This window comes from Xenopus tropicalis, chromosome 10 (assembly GCF_000004195.4).
Source record: "Xenopus tropicalis strain Nigerian chromosome 10, UCB_Xtro_10.0, whole genome shotgun sequence".
NCBI lineage: Eukaryota > Metazoa > Chordata > Amphibia > Anura > Pipidae > Xenopus > Xenopus tropicalis.
The window spans coordinates 16,458,083-16,481,433 of NC_030686.2; the positions used below are offsets into that span (position 1 = coordinate 16,458,083).

Sequence of the window (23,351 nt, forward strand, 5' to 3'; positions counted from 1 at the left end):
TTTCTTTTGCTAATAATGAAGCCACCAGAAGCATCTATGGAAGCTTAGGGACGCTCAGTCTAAATAGGCTATAGGTAGCCATACATAGGCCAGGAAAAGCTGGCAACTTGGTCCCTCCAGACTGCAACTTAATGGCCAGAGTATGGGGCCCACCAGCGGTGTACCTGACCCAATATCTGACTGAAAATCATCTAGATATCAATTGGGCATGTTTGAAAATCCCCTTGGACAAGGGGCGCGTCAGTGCATTGATGGGACTTTATCTGACAGGTCTCTGAAGGCCTCACTGGGTGACCTAATGGGTCCCTATGGCCAATGATCAGGTCAGCTTGATATACCCCAACATTTGGGTGGCCAAATCATGCCCAGATCCACTCATTTGGCAACCTCTGATTGTGTATGGTCAAATCCAGTTTGGGTTAATTCTGGCTACTTCTCTGTCTGATCAGAAAACTGAAAAAGATTGTAGCACTGCTTTGTTTAATGTTTTCTAGACAATCTCTCACTGTGACTTTGCAGCAACTCCGGTTGTGCAGTCATCTAGCCAAGCTATCCTCTGAACCCTGTAAAGGCTCCACTTTGGGCAGCCATTTGATGGTTTTGATCAGAGTTCTGAAAACTTGTAGTTTCTCTTTATCTCCTCCATTTCTATTCTGTGAATATATTTTTGTCCTGAGGATCCCTCACCCCTATCAGATCCTGTTATTGTTGTATTATCATCTCTGCTTGAGCTTTTTTTAACATTCATCATGAATACAATGTCTGGAACATCAAACCGAGTTGCCATTCAGCTAATAGATAAACTATTTAAGGTTTATATCATGTACTGAACTAACTTAGTAATGCGAATGATGTTGAGGATTTGTGTAGTATTGTGCCTTGAACCCATCATCACACTTATCATAAGCTATTGTCCTATTTTTTTATCTAAGTCTAAAGCTTCTGCAAAATACTTACTTCTACTAAATCTGTATATAACCCAGTCTACACTTTACACTAACGTCAACGTCTAATATTTATACCCCGCATTCGCTACCACTCTGATGCAATGCAGCCTGCTATTTTTAACACAAATCAATATATAGAGGTCATCAGAGCAAAGCCTGTGAGTAGAGTGACCTCACCTGAGGCATCATACTAGTATAGCAGCCTACCCCCTGGGTCCCATGGAGAAGGGAGGAAAGTTTGTGCCCTTGCCTGGCAGATGATCTTGGCTTGGGATCCGGACGGAAGTTGCATTTTAGCCTTTCAAAGGGAAGAGAAATCATGAGGTCTGTGCATGATCCCCAGAGAGAGAGAGAGAGAGCACAACATCCAACATCCTCCCAACACAACGCAGACACGATTCCTAAGGAAACTGCATGAATTCAATGAACACAGGAATCCTGTAAAGACAAGATCACAACACACACACAAACACACACACTACTAATAATACTACTGCTACTTCTACTACTACAACTATAACTACTACACACAACTCCATTAAGAGATTCCTGCATGCACACACATAAATAACACATGGGCACAATCACCCGACTTGACTTGTATATACACAAATATAGTGTATGGTTCTCATACACTCCCTTGAATATGACAGCATGGGTTAAATGATTACACACAGACAAATGACAAAGGTCAACTATTCAAATGGAGCAACCCATTCCCACACAAACAGCATACTTGTGTACTATCAAACCAAGGCAGTTAGATATTCAGAAATACACACATAGTTGTACATCCTTACAACTCCTTATCTATGCACAAAACATGCTTTCCGTTTTCTTAAAGGGCCGTTATATTTTTGTTTTTATCTTCTATACAATGATGAAAATATTACAAGGTGGCTATATCAGTATTTCCCTAGCTCCTATATAGATTTTACTGGCTCTGTAGTTTTAGTCTTGTGTTTGCCCCTCATAAAATGTCTATAGTATATAGACTATCGCCCCTAATATGAAACCAACAGGAGTGTGACTGGATGGATAAAGGGGGGTGTCTGAATGCAATCAGGCTGAAAATAAAATAATCTCAGTTTGTGTGAACAGAGGAGTACAATACACACAATGTTAGTATCACAATGGTATCCTTCTAGAGTAAAGGTCCCCATACACGGACCGATTCTGGCTGCCGATATCGGTCCCTTAGACCGACTCGGCAGCTAATTGGCCCGTGTTTGGGCACTACCGACGGGCCTGTCCGACCGATATCTGGCCTGAAATCAGGCATGTCTCAATTGGGCAGGTTAAAAAATCTAGTCTGATCGGGGACCGCATCGGCCAAACGATCAATTTAGCCTGGATTCTCCCGATATCGGTGGGGGATATCGGGAGAAGATCCGCTCGCTTGGCGACATCGCCAAGTGAGCGGATTGGCCCGTGTATGGGGACCTTAAGTACAAATGTACCAAAAGGTGGCCACACATGGATTAGGTTGAAGACACTCTGAGCTACTAGTAGCAGCTACTTTTTCATGACTACTAAGGGCTGTGACAGATGGGGTGATTAGTTGCCACATGACAAATCTTTCTTGTCGCGGGCGACTAATCTCCCCGCAATGCCATCCCACCGGCTAGAATGTAAATCGCCGGTGGGATAGCATACGTGGCACCGAAATTGCCGAAGTATCCTCTCAAGGCAACTTCAGCAAATTGCCGCGCCGCATATGGCATCCCACCAGTGATTTACATTCTAGCCAGTGGAATAGCATTGTGGGGAGATTAGTCACGTGGCGACTAATCTCCCTTTCTGTCACAGCCTTAAATGTGAGAAACTACCCTGCCATAGACAATACTTAGAATTGACACGTAGAGACAATTATCAGTAAATGATCAGCATTGTCTAGTTTAGTAGCCACAATAAGTAGCTGCTGCTAGTAGCTCTGTGTGTCTTCACCTGTAGACTGACTGTTATCCAAGAAACAGGCATGCAGGCCAACCAGTAGAGTACTGTGTGATTTGGCCATCTATGCACAGTGGCCAAAAGCAACAGCTTTTCACATCTGCCTTTGCCTATAGGTGCTAAAGGGGCACTTTAAGAAAAAAATATGTGGACAGATCAGATCTGTCGGAAGTGCCCCACCCAAAGGTTCAGTACACAACCAGATGTTTGTGCAGAATGGTCTTAATTGATCAAACTGCCTATTCAAATCCAGGTATTTTAATCACTGCTCAAAGATACAGTCTTCGTAGACAGACAATAAATTAATTGCACGCAGACTATACAGACTAGGCTTTCTAACTACAGACACACTAGGTACCCATATCACACAGACACAAGACTTTCCTTCAGGCACAGTACATACACACTTTGGATGTTTATGCAGTAAAACAGTTCTTATACACACCATATAATGACCAGGCTGAGATTGCAGCCACATAGGTTGTTTCCCATAGACCTGATGCCCAAGCAAAAATTATTATTATTATTATTATTATTATTATTATACATTGATATCATTGTGGCACAGAAATACATGCAAGATTCCCAGACATACCACAGACAGAATTCCAGTAAATGTGGTGATGGGTCTCTATGGAATGTTAAAAGGGGGCAATGGAGGTGCAACGTCTGTTTCAGAAAAAGCCACAGCAACCAACCAGATGGCGCTTTTATCATTTAACCTACTAATTTGTTGCTGTGGGTTACTAAAATCGTAGCACCTGTTATAGCAATGGTTGAATGGATGGCATTCATGGATATTACGTGGAACTCCAAGTTAATGCAACTTCCATCACCTCCCAGCTCCGCAATGCAGATCTGCAAAGAGTACTAAAGATTCTAGACTATATTTCATAAACAAAGAGAGACACAGAATGCAGATAGATAGATAGAGACACAGATTAAACACAACCATATTAAATGCAAAAGATAATATATAATAAAAGGGTCTTAGGGCAGGAGCTTGATTAGAAACCATCTGAAACAATCCTCTTCAGCTGGGAACCATGATCTCAAGGGTAGTGGCGCACAAGGAGATTTGTTGCCTGCGGTTAAATCTCGGCTACTGTGGACAACTAATCTCCCCAAAATGCAACACAGCCCCGATGTGCTTTCCCACTGATGATTCACTTTATTGCCGGTGGGAAGGCATTTTGGGGAGATAAGTCGCCCATGGTAGCCACTAACCTTACTGTGAAACCAATACATGTACATGGTACAGCAATTGGACCAGCCTGTTTCTCTAACTCTGCCTTCTTATATCTCCAGGGTCTAGTCAATCATCATATGGTTCCTTCCAAGATGCCAAGGTATGGCACTGCACACAGAGTAACCGGTACAACAGCAAACTGGCTCCCCCAGGGATTACTTCCAAATATTTTCTTGACGAAGATGCTGATATTCTGCCACCATTTAGTATATCTTATTTAAATTATTAAGAGTTAATAAATAGTCAAAGAGGCAATAAAGAGTCTGGTAAGAATTCTAGATAACATAGATCGCTAATACAAGCAGAGCAATGGAAAGTTGCCATGGTGGTATCTGTCTGTTTGGCCCACAGGCTGACCAGACAGGTACCATGTAGAAGTGTCCAGCGTATGGTCAACTTCAACTGGTGCCAGTCAGAGTGCACTGATCTGACAGACTGGTCAGTGGGGCGAGTGAAGTTGATGCACTGTTAAGGTGGCCATACACGGGCCGATTTTAGCTGTCGATATCAGTCCTTTAGACCGATTCTGCAACTTATCCGCTCGCGTATAGGCACGAACGATGCGCCTCCCCGACCGATATCTGGACTAAAATCGGCCAGATCTCGATCAGGCAGATTTTATTTTTCTGTTGGATCGGGGACTGCATCAGCTTGTTGATACCCGTGTATTAGGTCAATCGTGTGGCCCTAGGGCCAAACAACTGAATTAGCCCAATATCACCCACCCATAGGTGGGCATAACAGGAGAAGATCTGCTCGCTTGGCATCCATGTATGGCCAGCTTTAGCTTTGGTACAATTTAAAAAATTGTATTAAAAATTGCGTCTTGCCAAGTTTTAGGCAAAAACAGGCTTTTCACGGTTTAATTTTTTTTTTCAGCTAGGCAAAGAACACAAGACTTGCTGATGAAATTAACGCATGTGTTGTGTGTTAGAGTAAATTTGGGCAAAACATGTTAGCGCTACGGAGGATAATAAATATAAATTCCAACATTGATTGGCTTCACACTTGTCTAAACCTGTCAACGTTCAAATGCTCTGATTGGCTATAGGGTGGTTTTATAAAGCAGGTCCAAAAACTTCTAAAGAAAGGCATAAAAATAATAGCTGGAGTGCTGTCATTTGGATAGCTGTATAGAAGGGTCCTTGCCCAACTGGAATTGAATACTCACAGCCTGATAAACAATTGCAATAAGTGCTGAAACCCCTGTGAAACCTCCTAAAAATCAAGTAATATGCCCTGTAGTGTAGAAATGCTACTGCCCCTCTCATATCATTTACGCCATATTGTAATTCCTTATTCTAAATGTACCAGCCCAGAGGGGGGTCTCCGTGGTACACGGTACATAAGTACCTGGATGTCACATACTGAGTGTCTCTCCCCAGGCGCCCTCTTTTTTTATTGATTCCTTCAGCTTTGCTATTATTGGGCTGTCCTAATTGAAATGGATTGGTCCTCTGTTTCCAGAATGCAATTCCTTTAATACCCGTTGGTTTGAGTTCAGGAAGTTGATCAATACCAGCCCTTGGGGCAGCAATGTGCCACTTACTATGGGAGAGTGCGGTGACCCATAACATAGCTATTCACTTTCTTTGCTGTACTGTACCGCTGTCACCAATGCAACACATTCACATTTCCAAGGCCATGAAAGCTTGTCTGCTTATTCTGCAACCCCAACTGGTATGATTGCAGTTGCATAAGCGACAACTATACTGGTTATATACATCAACTTCTTCAATGTGGTTGGTGGGGCAAAGGGTAACATATACCTGTAGTATGAAATGCAATTTTGTGTTGCTCAAAGTTAAAAAGAAGTGTTGAATTAGTGCAAGTCAACAAATAGGGTTTATTTACCACGCAGAATGCAGTTTGCGTAGTGTCAAAAAAGGGCTATTCGAAGGGCAAAAACCTGCCGCTTGCCCTAGGAATACCGTACTGTTAGTCAGTGATGTGTTGCTTAGGGGCAGGAGGCACTTAGGTATCTTACCTCTTGCCCAACCCCTAATTTGGGCACTCACTCAGCCTAAGGCAGGAGGTAAGGACAGGGTCTGGCTGCACCTCCAGAGCATGAAGAGCAGAGCGCAGTTATCCTTGGGTGCAAGTGGTTGCTAAGTGAGCATTAAAAAGCACCAACACTTGCATCTCAGGGAAACATAAATTACTCCTAATACTTTGTATAGCAGAGCTGTCCATATAGATACCAGTGGGATAGACTGAACCATCCAAAGCACTTATTTATATCTCCCCCTGGACATTTTGTATTGCATCATCATTTCAACAATATGGCCGACAAATATCACATAATTGGCCTGCTACTGGCATCATGCATCATGTGTACTGTGAGATGGCTTTTCCAATGCTGGAAAATGTCAGCCCTGTCTTATTGGCTGGTTATATAATATCACTTTTTATTTCTCTACATGGTTTCAGTAAAATTTGATGAAATTGTGTATTTGACATATACAGTGTATACCTGCTACCCCTTTTCTAAAAGAGCATAGGACTGTAAAACATTTATATGTTATATAAATATGTATATAATCTTTGGGGGAAAAAAAGAGATCAGAAGTTGTGTAGTAAGCCTTATTCTACTGTTTATTCCACTAGGGCCATAGGCACTGAACTTACCGCATTCATATCAATTCCATTGGTGTATGACCAGGCATGCTGGAAGTACTCTTCCAGTCGCTGCCGTAGTGGGTTGGGGATCTGGTGGAAACGTATAAACTCCTTCACACGCAACATCTGAGTGTGGTATCGTGCCGTGCCCGAATAAAGGCGCTGGATTATGGCAGAGACGTTCCCAAAGATGCTAGCATACATGAGAGCTGAAAAAATAAATCATAAAGATATATCTGTCAGAGTGGGACACCGTATGAATAAAACACAAGTTTTAAGTGTGATGTCAACTCTGAGATGTGATCCCTCAAATATCTGTCCAGGAGTTAGGGTGCACACCACAAGCAGTTTCACTACCGGGTGTCAGGAACACATATGGCAGCACTTATAGAATTTATCACCAAACTCAATATATGCACAAGGAGCCTTCGTCAAGTGACATAATTGGTGTTCCTATTATAGATAAACTAAAGAGGGACACTCTTGTTTTCCTGTTACATAGAGGGACTGTTGAGGTGCAAAAAAGATTCCAACATTTGGGAACAAATACAGAGCTTAAAAGGAAAAACAAACATTTATTAAAACCATTAAGCCATTATAACTTTACAGTTTTGGTCACTGTTCATTCCTAGGGTATGTGTACTACATGCCTCCTAAATACTTACATCCAATCAGCATGACACAGATAGAGAAGATCTTCTCTGAGTTGGTGTTGGGAGAGACATTGCCAAATCCAACACTGGTTAGACTGCTGAAGGTGAAGTAAAGGGCAGTCACGTACTTGTCTTTGATGGAAGGCCCCGAAGTAAGGTCTGTATCATTGTAGCTCTTTCCAATTTGAGCTGCAAGATTGTCCAGCCAGCCAATTTTGTGTTGCATGAGAGGGCGCTCTACATTTCCAATGGCATACCATATACACGCCAACCAATGGGCAATGAGGGCAAATGTGCACATAAGAAGGAATAACACAGCCGCTCCATATTCAGAATACCGGTCTAGCTTCCGTGCCACTCGTACCAAGCGCAACAGTCGTGCTGTCTTTAGGAGCCCAATCAGCGTGGTAGTCTAAATGTATAAAGATAAAAGATAGTTGAGCAATGTTAAATCAAATGCCAGCCTTAGTTGGAACAGCCTACTGTCTCTAAAAGTAATGCTTGTGGCCTTGAAAATCACTGTTATAATTAATAATAATATGTATAACCAACTGAATGGAATTAAGGTGCTCTGTCACTTTTTTTGAACTGAAAACAGCACTGGCATGAAATTCAATTTCTTTACAGCTCAGAAGCAGTTTATAAGTAACTGGAGCCAGGGCAGCAACAGTGAGCTGCTTTGGAGCAACTCATTTATGCAGAAGTTTTTCAAGCAACTCTCTAGGGCAGCGCTCTACAGATATGACAGATAACCTTGTATTTTCAGATATGTATCTGGAAAGGTCTATTAAGGAGCAGGATGCATATGTCCTCCTAAAGCTGGCCATACACTGAAAGATCTTCTCAAATCTTTACTCAATATGCCCACCTTGAGGTGGGAGATAATGGATTAATCCAATCCTCTGGCCCTCAGACAAAACGATTGGATCACATTGAAGGGATGCAGGCCATTGGAGCGAGGACCAAGCCAATGTGCTCCTCGCCCCTACGGGATTTTTCAACCTGCCTGCCTGGCTGATTCTTGGCAGCTTTTATCGGCATGTGTATGCCCACCTTTAGGGCTCTGGCACACGGGGAGGTTAGTTGCCTGTGACAAATCTCCCTGTTCGCGGGCGACTAATCTCCCCGAAATGCCATCCCATCGGTGAAAATGTAAATTGCCTCAAATCGCGTAGTTTCCTCTCAAGGCAACTTCCGCGATTTCAGGGTGCCATCACACCAGCGATTTACATTTTTGCCGGTGGGATGGCATTTCGGGGAGATTAGTCGTCCGCGAACAGGGAGATTTGTTGCGGGCAACTATGTGTGCCATGTGCCAGAGCCCTTACAGTATATCTATTGTACACAAACGCATCTTAGAAGATTATCAGAATGCCCACAATGTATATACTTTTCTCCCTTTTTAACATAGTACAACAGTGGAATTGCTTGCCATAAGTTGGTTATCTGAACTTACTCCTAGATCACTCTCCAGAAAGGGTTGGCCTAATGTAGTCCAATTAAGGCTATAAGCATATATACTAAAGCAAAATGCATAATTCTGCATTTCTCGAAACTGAGTTTCATCTGCTGCTTGGACGCCCAAACAGCAAATCTTTTCAGGTCTCACCTGGTATGCACTACTGTGTCATATGTAAATACTGCGACATCACAAGTGACGCCAGAGCAAAACCCTGGGTGAACAGCTCGGGTAATGTCAGTCCAGATAACGTAAATATTGCACTGAAATGAAATCTTGAATTACAGATCCCTGTTACCTGCAAGAGTCAGTAGGGGGAAGTTCATGCTACACTTGATTAAAAAAGATATGTAAAAAATAGGAATAAGCCAACATACAGCTTTCTGTACCAGCATTAATTGTTCTTTAATGTACTTTTCACGGTATATAACTACTGTGACACTGAATCTAAATTTAGCTCCTGAAGTGCCCAACTTCCTGATTCATATCCGCTGGTGTTAATGAAGCTGAGTCACGGATTTAAGCTACATTTAATAGGACAGAACGTATCTCTGATAAGGAGGGGTCAGTGCTTTCTACAGGAACAAAAACAGTTTAGAAAGCTGTATATTCATTATCAACTTATTATCAACTAATGACAGTGGTCAATAACTTTAGGCCTGTCTAGGATGTTAGCAAAAGAAATGCTGGTGGTGTATGAGCCGGCACACTCCTTGCGTCTCATTAGAAAGTATGCAACAGCCTGGTAATTGTATGATAGAGTATACTGATGGATAGAGTGTATAGTAGGGCAAGATGGTGGTAGTATAGTTAAATGGAGAGAGTGACAGAAAAGCAAAACAGCATTGCCCAGCTGTCAGTGCTTTAGTTTATCATTGCTACTGCCAGCTCCTAGCATAATTGTTAAGATTAATGTTGCCTCTGAAACCCTATTTTTCCCCTGACAATATTTAACACATTAGACAACCTTGCCCATGCTTATCCATAGCTGTAACAACGCCACTGCTTAGCAGAACGAGTAGTAGTTGATTATACCAGGCTACAAATTGTATTGGATAGGGCTTTGTAATTATGCATTTTAACCACTTTAACAAGCAAAACTACTCCAGGGGAATCACTTGTTGAAGTATCTTATGGGAATATCTTGAAAGAACGTGGACATTTGTAGCTGATCCCCATGCTCTGTGTATGGCAAAGTATAGCTAATATAAACCTGCCTTTGCAGAGAACTGCTGAGCTTTACACTGTGACTCCTTACCTCATCTGAGCCTGTCCTGTAGATGAGCAGGTCAAAGGGTATAGCTGCCACCATATCTATGAGGAACCAGCCTTTGAAATAATGGATGGCAATCTTAGCCGGGTGGCTGACCACCTCATCATTAATGTTGACGTAGGTGGTGCGGAAGTTTATGATAATATCCACAATGAACATAATGTCCACAATCAGGTCCACAATGTTGAGTGGGTTGCAGGAGTAGCCACACTCCCAGCTGCTCTCTTCCTCCTGGTCGTTTAGAAGGAAAGCAGCGGAATAAGGGGTGAAGACAGCGGTGTAGATAACCAGCAGCAGAATTAGCCAGTCCCACACTGCTTTGAAAGGGCTGTAATGGAGGATGGTCCATCGGTGAATCCGCGGCGCCTGCAGCTTGTATTCTGGCAGCACGTCAGCCCCCAAGGAAAGAACCTGTAGGCGAGAAGAAGCCATTGAGTTCTACTCAAAGTGTCACCCTAAGAAATAATTCCAAATTCTTTTCTATTGTTTGTCAAGCAAAATTAACTTCACTTACACTATATAAATAATATAAAGCTTGCTTTCATCAGTCCTGATATTACACAATCACAACAAACAGGCAGCTGCCATTTTGTGGACACTTTTATTAAAGCAAGCTTTGCATCTTGCCAAAATCTCATATATGTGCCAGAATGGGGGATCTGATGCACATGCCCATGCTACACAATTAGATGGGGAGGAGCGAGGGGGAAAGTGAGTGCTGAATGGAAAGTGAAAGTTATTGTCTGCCCCCCAATATGCCTAAGCAACACAGGTGGGGAAGGCAATAGATCAGGGGTCGGGTACCTCTTTGGCTGAGAGAGCCATAAACCCCACATATTTTAAAATGTAATTCTATGAGAGCCATACAATATGTTTGCCCGCGGATGCTGCGGGGCAAGGTAGGGTGGGTGCCAAGGATGCCGGATGCGATGAGGAGGAGGGCGTGGCCTGTGCTTGGCGGATAGAAGACATGTTCTAAGGCTTAGAACACTTCTTATATCCGCCAAGCACAGGCCACGTCCCCCGTTATTTTTTTTATTAAAGATTTGGCAGCGAGCCAGATGCAGCCACCAAAAGAGCCACATCTGGCTCCCGAGCCATAGGTTCCCTACCCCTGCAATAGATGATTGACAGCTAAAATTCATATTGTTCTCACACTAGCTACTGTGATGGTGATTACCTTTAACCCATAGGCTGGGGTTCAAGTTGTGAGACAGTCCATGTTAATTGCCATTTAGGCTTTATACCATTTACCTATTTTTTCACTTTATCAATTGTATTTATTTATACCTATGTGGGCAATATCACACCATAGCTTTTTTCATTCAAGTTGAGAAACTCACTCAGGTGCCGCACCTGGAAAATTACCAGAGGCTGCAAAAAGCTGCTCCAGGCAACTTTATTTTATTTTTAACTTTTTATTAATAATGCCCTCTGCACTAGCAGTGCACCCCGCTGGCAGCGGAAAGGTAAATGCCGGGGGGCAAGGGGGAGTGTCATCGTAGAAGCCACCTCAGGGCGGCTCAGTGGGTAAAATCGCTGCTGATTACACCTCAACAACAAACACACAGCGACTCCCTCTTATCTATTTAAAAGGCAAATGTGCACTAGGTACAAAACTACACACAAACCTTTGCATGTTAAAATGCCAAATATAAACTGCTTGCTTTTTTTGCATCTATAGGCAACTAGTGTGTTACTCCTATTACTGACAAAGGCACAGTTACTCTTGTGCAAAATGTTGTTGTATTTTTCACCTCTCACTGCCCGTTAGTTAAGTTTAGGACTCCTTTAGCACACTATGCCCACTGCAAGGCTGTCCGAGGATGGTTGCTAAGGGCTGGGTCTGGCCTGGTACCTACCTCTGCAATAAGCTTAATGGCTTCTACAACGACAGACCGGTGGCTGGCAGGATACTAAGTCAGGATGGGTGGAAGGCAGACACTTTCATGGGCTTCCCGACGTCTCACCCCAAGTGTATCCAAGTACCCCTCCCACCAGCTCAATATAGCTCTTCTGTCATACCCACATGGGGACAAATACAGAGCAGTAGGGGGGGAAGATGAAGCACCTCAGCGGCACAGAATTATCTATGATGCTTAGTCAGATGATTAGAACAATTTGCAAGAGAAGCAGGGGACACCAAACTGTCAGCACAAGTGTAAATGTGTCACAGCAGTGGTGAACCTAATCTGCTAGGGATTATTTTAACCCCTTAATGTGCAGAACATACAGCAGTACTCCTGTGTTAGGGAAGGTGCAAATTGGGAGTATCACACATGCCCCCGCCCCACCCCGCAATGCACTCACCGGCTTTAGCTGTGTTCTCAGGCTCATTTCAGATATGTTTCGCCCAGACCCATTCATAGCTCTGCCCTACATGACATGACTTGATAAAATGCATTTCTACCTCTCTCTTCAGCCCCAACCCCCCTGCCATTTATGCAACCCCATGCCCCTCCCTTACATCCCTTCTGTACTGTATAGATTCCCCATCACAGAACTTTTTCTCTCCCCTCCGTCATATCTAGAAGCATTGCAGTTTCATAAAGGGCCAGTAACACCCAAACTAAAATGAAGAGTATTCTTATATATGGACATAACAGTTGACTTTAAACTCCTGGCTCTTGTTACAGTGCCTTTGCTATAAGCTCTGGTGACTGTGACAGCTTAAAGCTACTGCCTTTATCAATGGTGGGTAATTTTCAGACCAAGATGTTGCAGAACTACAACTCCCAGACAGATGGCTGCAGGTTTTCTATCCCTACCCATCATGTTCAGTATAGCTGAACAAAAAGACCAATGCAGTGGCAGTAAATGCATAAATAATTGTGTGAAATGAATGAAAACAAATATACAATAAATGCAAGTGCTGCTGTGTTCGGGGTCGGACTGGGGGTGGAGGGCCCACCAGGGCTTCTGCCTCAGGGACCCCTGAACCCCCCAATGGCCCTCACCGCCTTCACCCCCCCCACCCCGCAGAGGCCCCCAACACCCTCCGACCCCCTCCCCTGAGCGCTCCTAAAAGAAACTTACCTGCAGCGTGTCAGGGGAGGGAGACGGGGGATTGTGGGAGCACCCTGGGGGGGATCAGATCTGGGCCTGATGGGAGCACATGATGGTATGACGGCTGAGGGGAAGGAGGTGACAAAAACTTTGAATTGTGTGTAGGGTTTTCAGTGTTCACTGAATAGACAAAATCTGCCCGTGGATACAGATATGAGTTAGCATGTATAACACACAATCCAGAAGTTGGCAGTTACAAGGTTAAAAATAATGATAAGGATCAATGAAAAAAACTCTAATCTTGTAGGCAATTATGAGTAGTATATAGTGCTGGTTTCACTTTGGTCTAAAAATACTGTCTGTAAAAATGTCCCCTTTATTGGAGCAACCTATAGATTCTCTCGGGTCCCTGTCTGTGTTTCAAATGAGGGGTGGGGGGGTTCTAACAGTCACTGCCACAAGCACAGTAGGAGGGGGATAGCCAATGACAGCCCTGCAGTCACACAAGCAAAGACAGGCTGCAGTTCCCTATCAGGTCAGCTTTGCTGCTGATTGGTTCCTATTCTACAGTGCAGTGCGCTGAGTGCCACTGGCTCCCCCTCATAGGCTCCCCAGTTGCCCTTCATGCACAAGTGGTTGTGTGGTCTGCCCCCTCTATATTAATGCCACTGGCAGACATATGGCCTATAAGGCAAAATCTATGTGTATAATATGTATTATTTGTGTATAAATGCATAGATACAGATAGATAGAGATATCTGAATAGGGTGGAACCAGGGCTTGTCTGGGGGCAAAAGTGCTCATTGAACAATTAAGTAACAGAAGAAGTAATTACGTCTTCTTCCTTTCTCTTTTTAGGAGCCGACCTTGCTTTTATACAAGCCCTTTGTTTATTCCATCTGAACAGGCGGCACTTCTTATAGACGGTTGCGCTGGTATATGGAGATAGTGGTAGAGAAGGGGGTGAGGCAGGAGAGTGGGTGGGCATGGCAGCCCATAAGCTAGACAGGGTAGAGGCTATGGAGGTGGATAGAGTAGAGGAGGTAGAGGATATGGAGGTGGATAAAGTAGAGGAGGTAGAAGATATGGAGGTGGATAGAGTAGAGGAGCTGGAGGCTATGGAGGTGGATATAGTAGAGGAGGTAGAGGATATGGAGGTGGATAAAGTAGAGGAGGTAGAAGATATGGAGGTGGATAGAGTAGAGGAGGTAGAGGATATGGAGGCGGATAGAGTAGAGGAGGTGGAGACTATGGAGGTGGATAGAGTAGAGGAGGTAGAGGATATGGAGGTGGATAGAGTAGAGGAGGTAGAGGATATGGAGGTAGATAGAGTAGAGGAGGTAGAGGCTATGGAGGTGGATAGAGTAGAGGAGTTGGAGGCTATGGAGGTGGATAGAGTAGAGGAGGTGGAGGCTATGGAGGTGGATAGAGTAGATGAGGTGGAGGATATGGAGGTGGATAGAGTAGAGGAGGTAGAGGATATGGAGGTGGATAGAGTAGAGGAGGTAGAGGCTATGGAGGTGGATAGAGTAGAGGAGGTGGAGGCTATGGAGGTGGATAGAGTAGAGGAGGTAGAGGATATGGAGGTGGATAAAGTAGAGGAGGTAGAAGATATGGAGGTGGATAGAGTAGAGGAGGTAGAGGATATGGAGGTGGATAGATTAGAGGAGGTAGAGGATATGGAGGTGGATAGAGTAGAGGAGGTAGAAGATATGGAGGTGGATAGAGTAGAGGAGGTAGATGATATGGAGGTGGATAGAGTAGAGGAGGTAGATAGAGTAGAGGAGGTAGAGGATATGGAGGTGGATAGAGTAGAGGAGGTAGAGGATATGAAGGTGGATAGAGTAGAGGAGGTAGAGGCTATGGAGGTGGATAGAGTAGAGGAGGTGGAGGCTATGGAGGTGGATAGAGTAGAGGAGGTAGAGGATATGGAGGTGGATAGAGTAGAGGAGGTAGAGGCTATGGAGGTGGATAGAGTAGAGGAGGTAAAGGATATGGAGGTGGATAGCGTATAGGAGGTAGAAGACATGGAGGTAGATGAGACAGATGAGGTAGAGGATATGGAGGTTAATTAGTGTAGAGAAAAGGTGGGGGATATTTATTATTTGTAGTATATGTAGTGGGAAGTAGAAGGGAATTGGGATTTATTGGGTAAAATGGAGGATGGGATAAGTAACTTTTAGAATGTATAGTGGGAAATGTAGGGAGTAAGATTAGGGGGTATTAAGGTAATATTTTATTATATTATTAATCTAGAATGTTTTAGGATTCATAGAGGGAAATGAAGGGGATTAGGGTCTGTGGGAGAGGACTGGGGATTAGGGGTATAGAGGGGAATTTGAAATTATTATTAAGTTTTAGGATTTTTAGGATTAAATTTGTATTATTCATTTCTAGGACTCTTAGGATTGTTAGAGACAATGGAGGTGGTTATGGGGTTGTGGAGTGAAATGGAGGAGGATAGGGGAACAGGGGGATTTAAAATATTTTATAATAAGAATTGTTAATATTATTGACTTTTAGTAATGGGGAGGATTAAGATATGTGGGCAGGGCCGGATTTGTTGGCCGGGCGCCCCGAGGCCGCCCCCTCTCTGTCGCGCCCCCTGCGCATGCGCGGCCCTTTTCAATCGCATACGGAGCAGTGGGGGAGAGGTCCCCATTGCTCCGTATGCGCAATAAACTTTAATATTTTGGTGCGGCGGGGCGGCATGCCGCCCCCCAATTTTTGCCGCCCTAGGCCCGGGCCTTTGTGGCCTTTCCACAAATCCGGGCCTGTATGTGGAGGGAAATAAGGGGATTGGGGTATGGGATATTAGCATTAGGATATTGTATATAGTAACAATATGATATTTTATTATAGTAATTATACTTTTAGTATTTTTTAGTCTTTGTAGAAGGAAATGGAGGGAATGATGGTCTGTGGGGGGGATGGAGGATTGAGGTATAGGGGGATAGGAATATTTTATTCTATTAAATTACTAACTTTTTAAAGCTTTATAGATAGAGATGGGAGGGAATAAGGGGGAATTAATTGGATTGGGGGAATAAGAATATTTCCATTCATTAATAAATATATTATATTTTAGGATATTTAAGATATTTTAGGATATTTTGTATGTATAAAAGCAAAAATAAGGAGATTAGGATAATATTATACATTTTTAGGATTGGGGGTGGGACTTAAAATTAGGGGATTCCTATCTAACAAGTAAATGTAAATAGATTTTTACATTTAAGCTGTTAGAAAAGGGGGCCTAGTGCCCCTTGTAACCAAAGGGTCATGCCTTTGGCCCCTGTTCCCCCACCCTATGCCCGGTGGGGTGGGGAAAGTTAAGAAATAGAAAAGTAGCACTTAGGGAATAGGTTAGAGTTACTCAGGAAGTCCCCTATATCTGATGAGAATTAGGCAGCAATGAACCGGGCGTTGCGAATGGTGCGTGTTTGTGTGAGAGAAAGGGGGGGGGTTGATTCAATTTGTCCCCCAAGAAACATTTGATAAAGCTCCCCATTTAAGAAAGCCATTGCCTTTCAACTCCCAGTTGAATCAACCCCAAGATATGAAAGGCGGGTGTCAGTAACACGGGTTGGAGCCTTGGCGCGGCGTTACTGCTTACATGCTATGGCATGTGCTAATTCCACCTTTTTGTCTGGATTTGTCTGTGTGTGAGTGTGTGTGTGTGAGTGTGAAACTGTGTATTGGCGACTAGTCTAAGTCCTGTCCCGTGGGTTTTGGACTTTTTCCACTAACCTTGGGGCCCATCATTTGATCTGAGTCCCCCCTAGTTTATAACAAGCCACACACCCCCCAAGTTCTCACCCCTCCTGACCCTCACACTGAGCTTTCAGAAGTTACTACAAGAGCAATTAGACTTATATGTTCTGTTGCCCTCTCCTTTAGATAGCGACGGCTCCACTTGCTTGCTTGTGTACTTGTCAGTTTGTGGGAGAAGCCAGTTTTGTGTGTATGCGCCATGTCAATGCAATGTGTTATGGAAGGTTTTAGTTCCCTTTAAGAAGTCATGGAAGCATTTTCACACTGAGATTAAGTGAGCATTAATGATTCTAAATCACTCTTTAATCGCTCTTTCACCTTGAAAATATTCCGAGTGAATACCTGCACCTGGACTACTGTAACTCTCTGCTAAATGGTCTTCCCCTTCAGAGACTGGCCCCACTCCAGTCCATAATGAATACTGCTGCCAGGCTCATACTCCTCTCCAACCGCTCCTCCTCTGCCGTGCCACTCTGCCTGCACTGGCTTCCCCTACCATCCAGGATAAAATTCAAACTTATGACTCTCACATTCAAAGCAGTTCATAACTCTGCCCCACCCCACATCTCTGAACTTATCTCTAGGTACCATCCAACCTGCTTGTTATGCTCCTCTACTGACCTGCTCCTCAACTCCTCTCTCATTCCCTCCTCACACACTCGCATTCAAGGCTTTGCAAGGGCTGCCCCCCTTTTCTGGAATTCACTCCCACAGTCTGTCAGACTTTCTCCCAATCTCTCCACCTTCAAAACATCTCTAAAAACACATTTATTTAGAGAAGCTTACCCTCATTTAGTCTAACATAACCTCAGTGTGCTGCTAAAAGCAATAACTCCTGCCACACCTCTCACAACTCTGGTCATGCCCATTCCCACACCTTGTGTCTCAACCATTTCTCCTTGTAGATTGTAAGCTATTTTGGACAGGGCTCTCTTCACTTCTTGTATCAGTTGCTTAATATGTTACTCTGTATGTCCGATGTATAAAACCCACTTATTGTACAGCGCTGTGGAATATGTTGGCGCTTTATAAATAAATGTTAATAATAATAATTATAGCATAGAGCTGCACATACCAACCAGGCACAATGCAATGAGTTGGCGCCTACACACCGATGTTACAGCAAAAAAAAATACATTTGTTGGTTCAAGAATAACATTTTAAATGGTAGAGTGAATTATTTGCTATGCAATTTAGAAAAAATACCCCATAAAAGAATCCCTTTAATCACTATAGCTGCACCTATCTCACAGTGTCTCAGAGCCCTTGAGTGAATGCTGAACAGGACACATGTATGACATTTCCAGGAGGAAGATACAGGGGTTATTAGAAGAGCTGTACACTAAAAAGAACAGAGGGTTCTGGGCAACTTTGTCTCAAAAGAATCAGAGCCTAAAAATAAAAGAAAGTCATTGAAATGCTTTCCTTTTCTTTGTTTTATTTCATCATTTAAATTCCCTCTCATAGTTCCAGTGGGGTCCCCTCTGCAGCACTTCCAATTTAAGGTGTAGCTGGAGTAAGCTGAGCCTCAGGGTATAAAAGGGATTGGCAAGGACTGTGCTCAGGATTAGTTCCCCCTGTAAATACTGGAAAAATATATCTGAGGAGCTTGACGTAGACTAGTAGGAATTCACACTGGGAAGGCCTTTCCACAAATCTGGGCCTGGGACTTTCTAAGGTAGTTAGAGGTTAGAAAAATTTCCCTAATGGCAAAATAAAAAAAATAAAGCTGTGCGTCACAATAAAACAGAAAGCAATGTGGACTAGTGGGAAGATGGGAGAAGTAGTTCAAAACATCTGGGGGGCCAAAGGTTGTCCATAACTAACTTACATTGGAATATAAATAGATATATTCTTTAACTGCTCAAGAAAACGAAACATTCCCGAAAGCTTACACCTTCTTGAATGAATCTAGCGAGTAGTAAAATGCATTTAAAAAGGAAACCACAAGAGGGCACCCTTACACCGTGATGCCCCAAACTAAAATCTTATGTCAGTCATGATATAAATTTAGATTAATAAATCTAGATTTACATCAGTTCATTAGGTATTTCAGACCCTGCTGCCACCCCGAGGCAGCCGAATAGATGCTGCCCCCTCACCTTTCCGCACTTCATTTTACAGTGACAGAGAGGGTGGGAGCTATGTTACTACTGCTTAGAGCACAATTGCACTCTCTGCACTACAAGAGGCGATATACCAATTTAAAAATTGGATTTTCAGCTCTTAAAGTTACCACTAGTAGCCTACTGTTTCACTTCTGAAATATATCTAACTGCTTGCATGTATTACACTGTAATTAACTAGAAGGGGGAGATATTATGCTGCTCAGGACCTTGAACAATAGCAATGAAACAGACAAGAGAGTCAAGTGGAAACAAAGCAGGCAAGATTGGATGAAAGCAAGTGGAAATGGAGGAGGAGGAGAGATCCTACAAATTGGAAAATGCCAGAGAAATGGCCAGTAAAGTAAGAAAATGAAAGGCAGAGATGGAATGAAGAAAGGAGGCTCATAATATAAAGCAAAAGGCACAGCAAACTAAAAGAGAATTGGTAGAGTGGGAGAGGGGAAAATAGCCAATTACTTGCTGCCACCTTTTCGGGTAAAGATATGCCTGCCTTCTATTTACCAGCCAGGTAGCAACCCTCATTGAATTGCACAGCATATTTTCAATGTTTTGACACAGAAATGTGAGCATGGTCAGATTTCTCTACTAAAGCTGCTCCTCGATAATTTTGGGTGCTACCCCTTCAGCAGGGGTGAGTTGTTTTCTGATCGGAGAAGAGAAGTGTGCCCAGTTTGCCAAAGAACAAGATTTGTTTATAAATAAAGTCTTATACAGGTATGGGACCTGTTATACAGAATGCTCAGGAGCTGTGGTTTTCTGGATAAGGGATCTGTCTATAATTTCAATCACATAAAGGTGTTGTTTACCTTTATGTTAACATTTAGTTTTTTTTGTAGAATCAATAATTTTAAGCAGCTTTTCAACTGGTCTTCATTAAATGATTTGCCTTCTTCTTCTGCCTCATTTGCACTCATTTGTGTGGTTCTTTGATGAAAAGAAAGAATAACCAATAAGGTTCTTACCTGAGTGACTTTCTCAGTGACATTCTGGGTCCTCTCAAAGGCATTGCTGGGGGCCACGATCTCAATCTCCGTGGTGGAGGCAGAACGGTGTTTCTCTAAGTTGAATTCTACAAAGTTCAGAGTGAACTGTGGGATCTGACTAATGGTCCTGTACTTCATGAAGTCTGACTCTGAGGAGGAGTTTAGGAAGTTGGCCTTTGTTTTGGGTCTCTCTGTAAATAAGAGATGTAAAAATCTTTTATAGAGACACAAATGGGGCAACAGGATAGCACAAGACTTACAGAAACTGTGGGGCTGCCCTCAGTAGGGGAACCCCAAAGCAACTGGTTTGATGGTAAAGGAGAACTTAACCCTAAATCAATGGGGGTGACAATGTGTAAGGCTGATGCCAGACGTGGCGTTTTTACGCTGCGTATTTTCTCCACCTAAAAACGCAGCACAAGCCACACAGCCCCTGACTATGGCATTTTTCAGCCTAGCACTGGTGACGTAGCAAATCCCGTTTCCCATGGTGCTAATAGTGCGAAATAGTAAAAAACGCCACGTATTTCCACTAGGTCTGGCAGCTACCTTTGTGTATACATAGGAATAGGTTGCTGTGCAAATAACGGCGTTTTTCGACAAATGCATGAAAAGTCCATGGTAACGCGTTTTCTAGCGTATTTACGCATAGTGTGTTTTCCATCGAGACTGTTTAAGTTATTTCTATGGATGATGATATTGTGCGTTTTTCAGCCGCTGAGAGAATTAGAAAATACGCAGCGTAAAAATGCCTCGTCTGGCATCAGCCTAAGCACCCCAGTTACTACTAACCTCCTATTCTGGGTTAACGCTCATTTTTACTTAAAAACAAACCAGCTTGGGGTACTTAAGAGCACACTGCTTTCTCCAAGGCATCACCTGATCCTAATTTAGTTTCTCTTTAAGTATCTGACAGAATCTTAATTTCTATACTAGGTTCTCCTTTTAGGATCAGTCTAAGTTGAGCAGGGCCTGAACTAGGGGTTGGCAGAAGAAGCACCTGCCTAGGGCACAATGGTGGGGGGGCAGGCAGGTACCTCTTCTTTCACCTACCACTAGTTCCAGGTCCTTTAACCCTCACTGCAGTACCCCCCGCCAGCGGCCACGGCAACCCGCCACCCTGTGTGCGTGCATTGTCCACTCATTTGAACATGGGGGGGGAGGCAGGCAAAGCTGACCAAGTTTTCTAGGGCACCCGGCCCTGCAGTTGAGTGTTTCTAAGCAGTGCTGGCTGTCACCCCCAGTTCTTTCCCATGCTTCTCTATGGGAAGAAGTAACAGGCAATGAGGGGCTGTTTGGAACACTGTGGGTCTCCATGTGAGCACTGCAGCTGTTGAGGTGCCCTGTAAGCTATAGGCCTAAAACAATTAAAAGAGAATGTTAATTATGTACAATTCAGTAAGAGCCATAAATTTACCATAAGCCCCGAATGAGTCAGACAAGGCAAGTAACATACTCGCTGCCCCAAAGAAATGGAATTTTTACACACCCAGCAAATTCAATAAAAATTCAGGACATTTTATGCCACTCCCCTAATCTGTCACATAATTTCCCAGTTAGGCATTCCTCTATTTCCATTTCAAAATATGGTTAGAAATTGCCACCAAACTGGTATTTATTGTCCCCCAGCAAATGTACAGTATGAAACCATGTGGAATGAAAGATGTTCCTTCCCAATATTGGCAATGTGCATTATTCTCTGCTGAAGGGGGGCACAGGACCATCTACATGTTGTTCTGATATTTGCTCAAATGTTCATGCTATTTTAACATAATGTACATAAAGGGAACATTATGGCATTAATACATATATATATATATATATACACAGCATAAATGTTCTGTGGACACAAAAATTATACCCACATAGATAGCATCTTTCTGTATGAACCCAAATATTGCTAATAGTTTTTATTTATTACATGATCCATAGGGTGCCCAGAGCACAGAGAGTATGCACAGGAATATACACAGGGCCGGCATACTGTCAGGCGTCCAAGCAGAAATGAGAGAACAGAGAAGATGCAGGAGTTCAGCTACGGAGACAAAGCAAATGGCACAATTGTCCCTGGATACTGAGGAAATACGAGCTGGGGAAGTGACAGACAAGAAAATGCCAAGGTGCTGAGAGAATGGAAACTGGCAACAGAGAAGGAAAGGGAGTTATTTTAGGTAAATGCAAGTTCCAAGTAGGGCACACAGCTCTGGACACATTCTTTGTGCTCTGCTCTACCCCTTACATTTCCCAATTCTTCATGTTCCTCCTTCCACATACTATAACTTTACCCCACACCCTCCCTGTAACCCTCTGAACCATCTTCCATTGTTACCCTCTATCTTCCAAATGCCAATCAAAGAAAAAACACCCAAACTTCCACTTTTTACCCATGAGCCACATTCAAATGAAAAAAGAGTTGGGGAGCAACACAAGCATGAAAAATTGCGGGTACCACATAAGGACTGTGATTGGTTATTTAGTAGTCCCTATGAGGACTGGCAGTCTACAGGAGATTCGGTTTGGCAGTACATATGGTTTTTATGTAACCATACCTTACCTCCAAAACAGAAATTCAAAAATAAGCACCTGATTTGAGGCCACTGGGAACAACATCCCAAGAGGTTGGAGAGTAACATGTTGCTCCTGAGCCACTGGTTGGGGACCACTGATGTATCTAAAGAATTTTTCTCACTTCCTTAGCCTCCTCTTTGTGCTCATCTCACTTTACATCCATTACCTTCTACCCAGTCCGAATTTGCCTACTACCTATCTTCTTCTTTCTGTCCCTTTTATTTTACCTCTTCACCATTTCCTTGTCCTCTCATCAAACCCTCTTTATTTACTATCTCATTTTTCTATTACACTCCCTCTTCATCTTCCAAGCCACGTACCAACTGCACCTGCATCAGGGACCACCACCTTATTTTTACAAAAGAGCAACCAATCCTTTATATTGATTACCACTGATCATTACTCTGCTTATCTCTTAGCCCGCCAAGCTGTATTCCCTTTATTTTAATTAATGTCTAAATCTTAAGATAGGTTGTATATATTGCTGCATTTACATTCACAAACCCCCGCAGAGATTGGAAACATATGAACTATTCTCTAATTCAATTCCAAAATACTAGGGCCTATAAGACTAGTACCTGAGTGGAAGGCAGCTCGTGTCAGTCTCTGATGAAGAGTTCTGTTGGCCTTTCTTGCCAGGAGCAGCGCCAGGTCCTCGAAGTTTAGGATAAACATGATGACATCTCCCTCTTCGTTCTTCACTGGAACTACATCCACCAAACATCGCAGACATGATCC

At 43.2% G+C, this 23,351-nt stretch overlaps 1 protein-coding gene across 2 annotated transcripts in view; it reads right to left on the reverse strand.

The window, feature by feature from the left end:
- kcnh2 (potassium channel, voltage gated eag related subfamily H, member 2) overlaps positions 1–23,351 on the reverse strand; it is a 92,703-nt gene that overhangs the window by 12,123 nt on the left and 57,229 nt on the right. For both annotated transcript variants that reach the window (XM_018089321.2, XM_012952904.2), the window contains exons 3-7: positions 23,192–23,350; positions 20,025–20,236; positions 10,139–10,564; positions 7,434–7,833; positions 6,778–6,977 (exon numbers count right to left, since the gene is read on the reverse strand). In XM_018089321.2, the coding sequence (XP_017944810.2) occupies positions 6,778–6,977; positions 7,434–7,833; positions 10,139–10,564; positions 20,025–20,236; positions 23,192–23,350 (1,397 nt within the window). The remainder of the gene's footprint in view (positions 1–6,777; positions 6,978–7,433; positions 7,834–10,138; positions 10,565–20,024; positions 20,237–23,191; position 23,351) is intronic.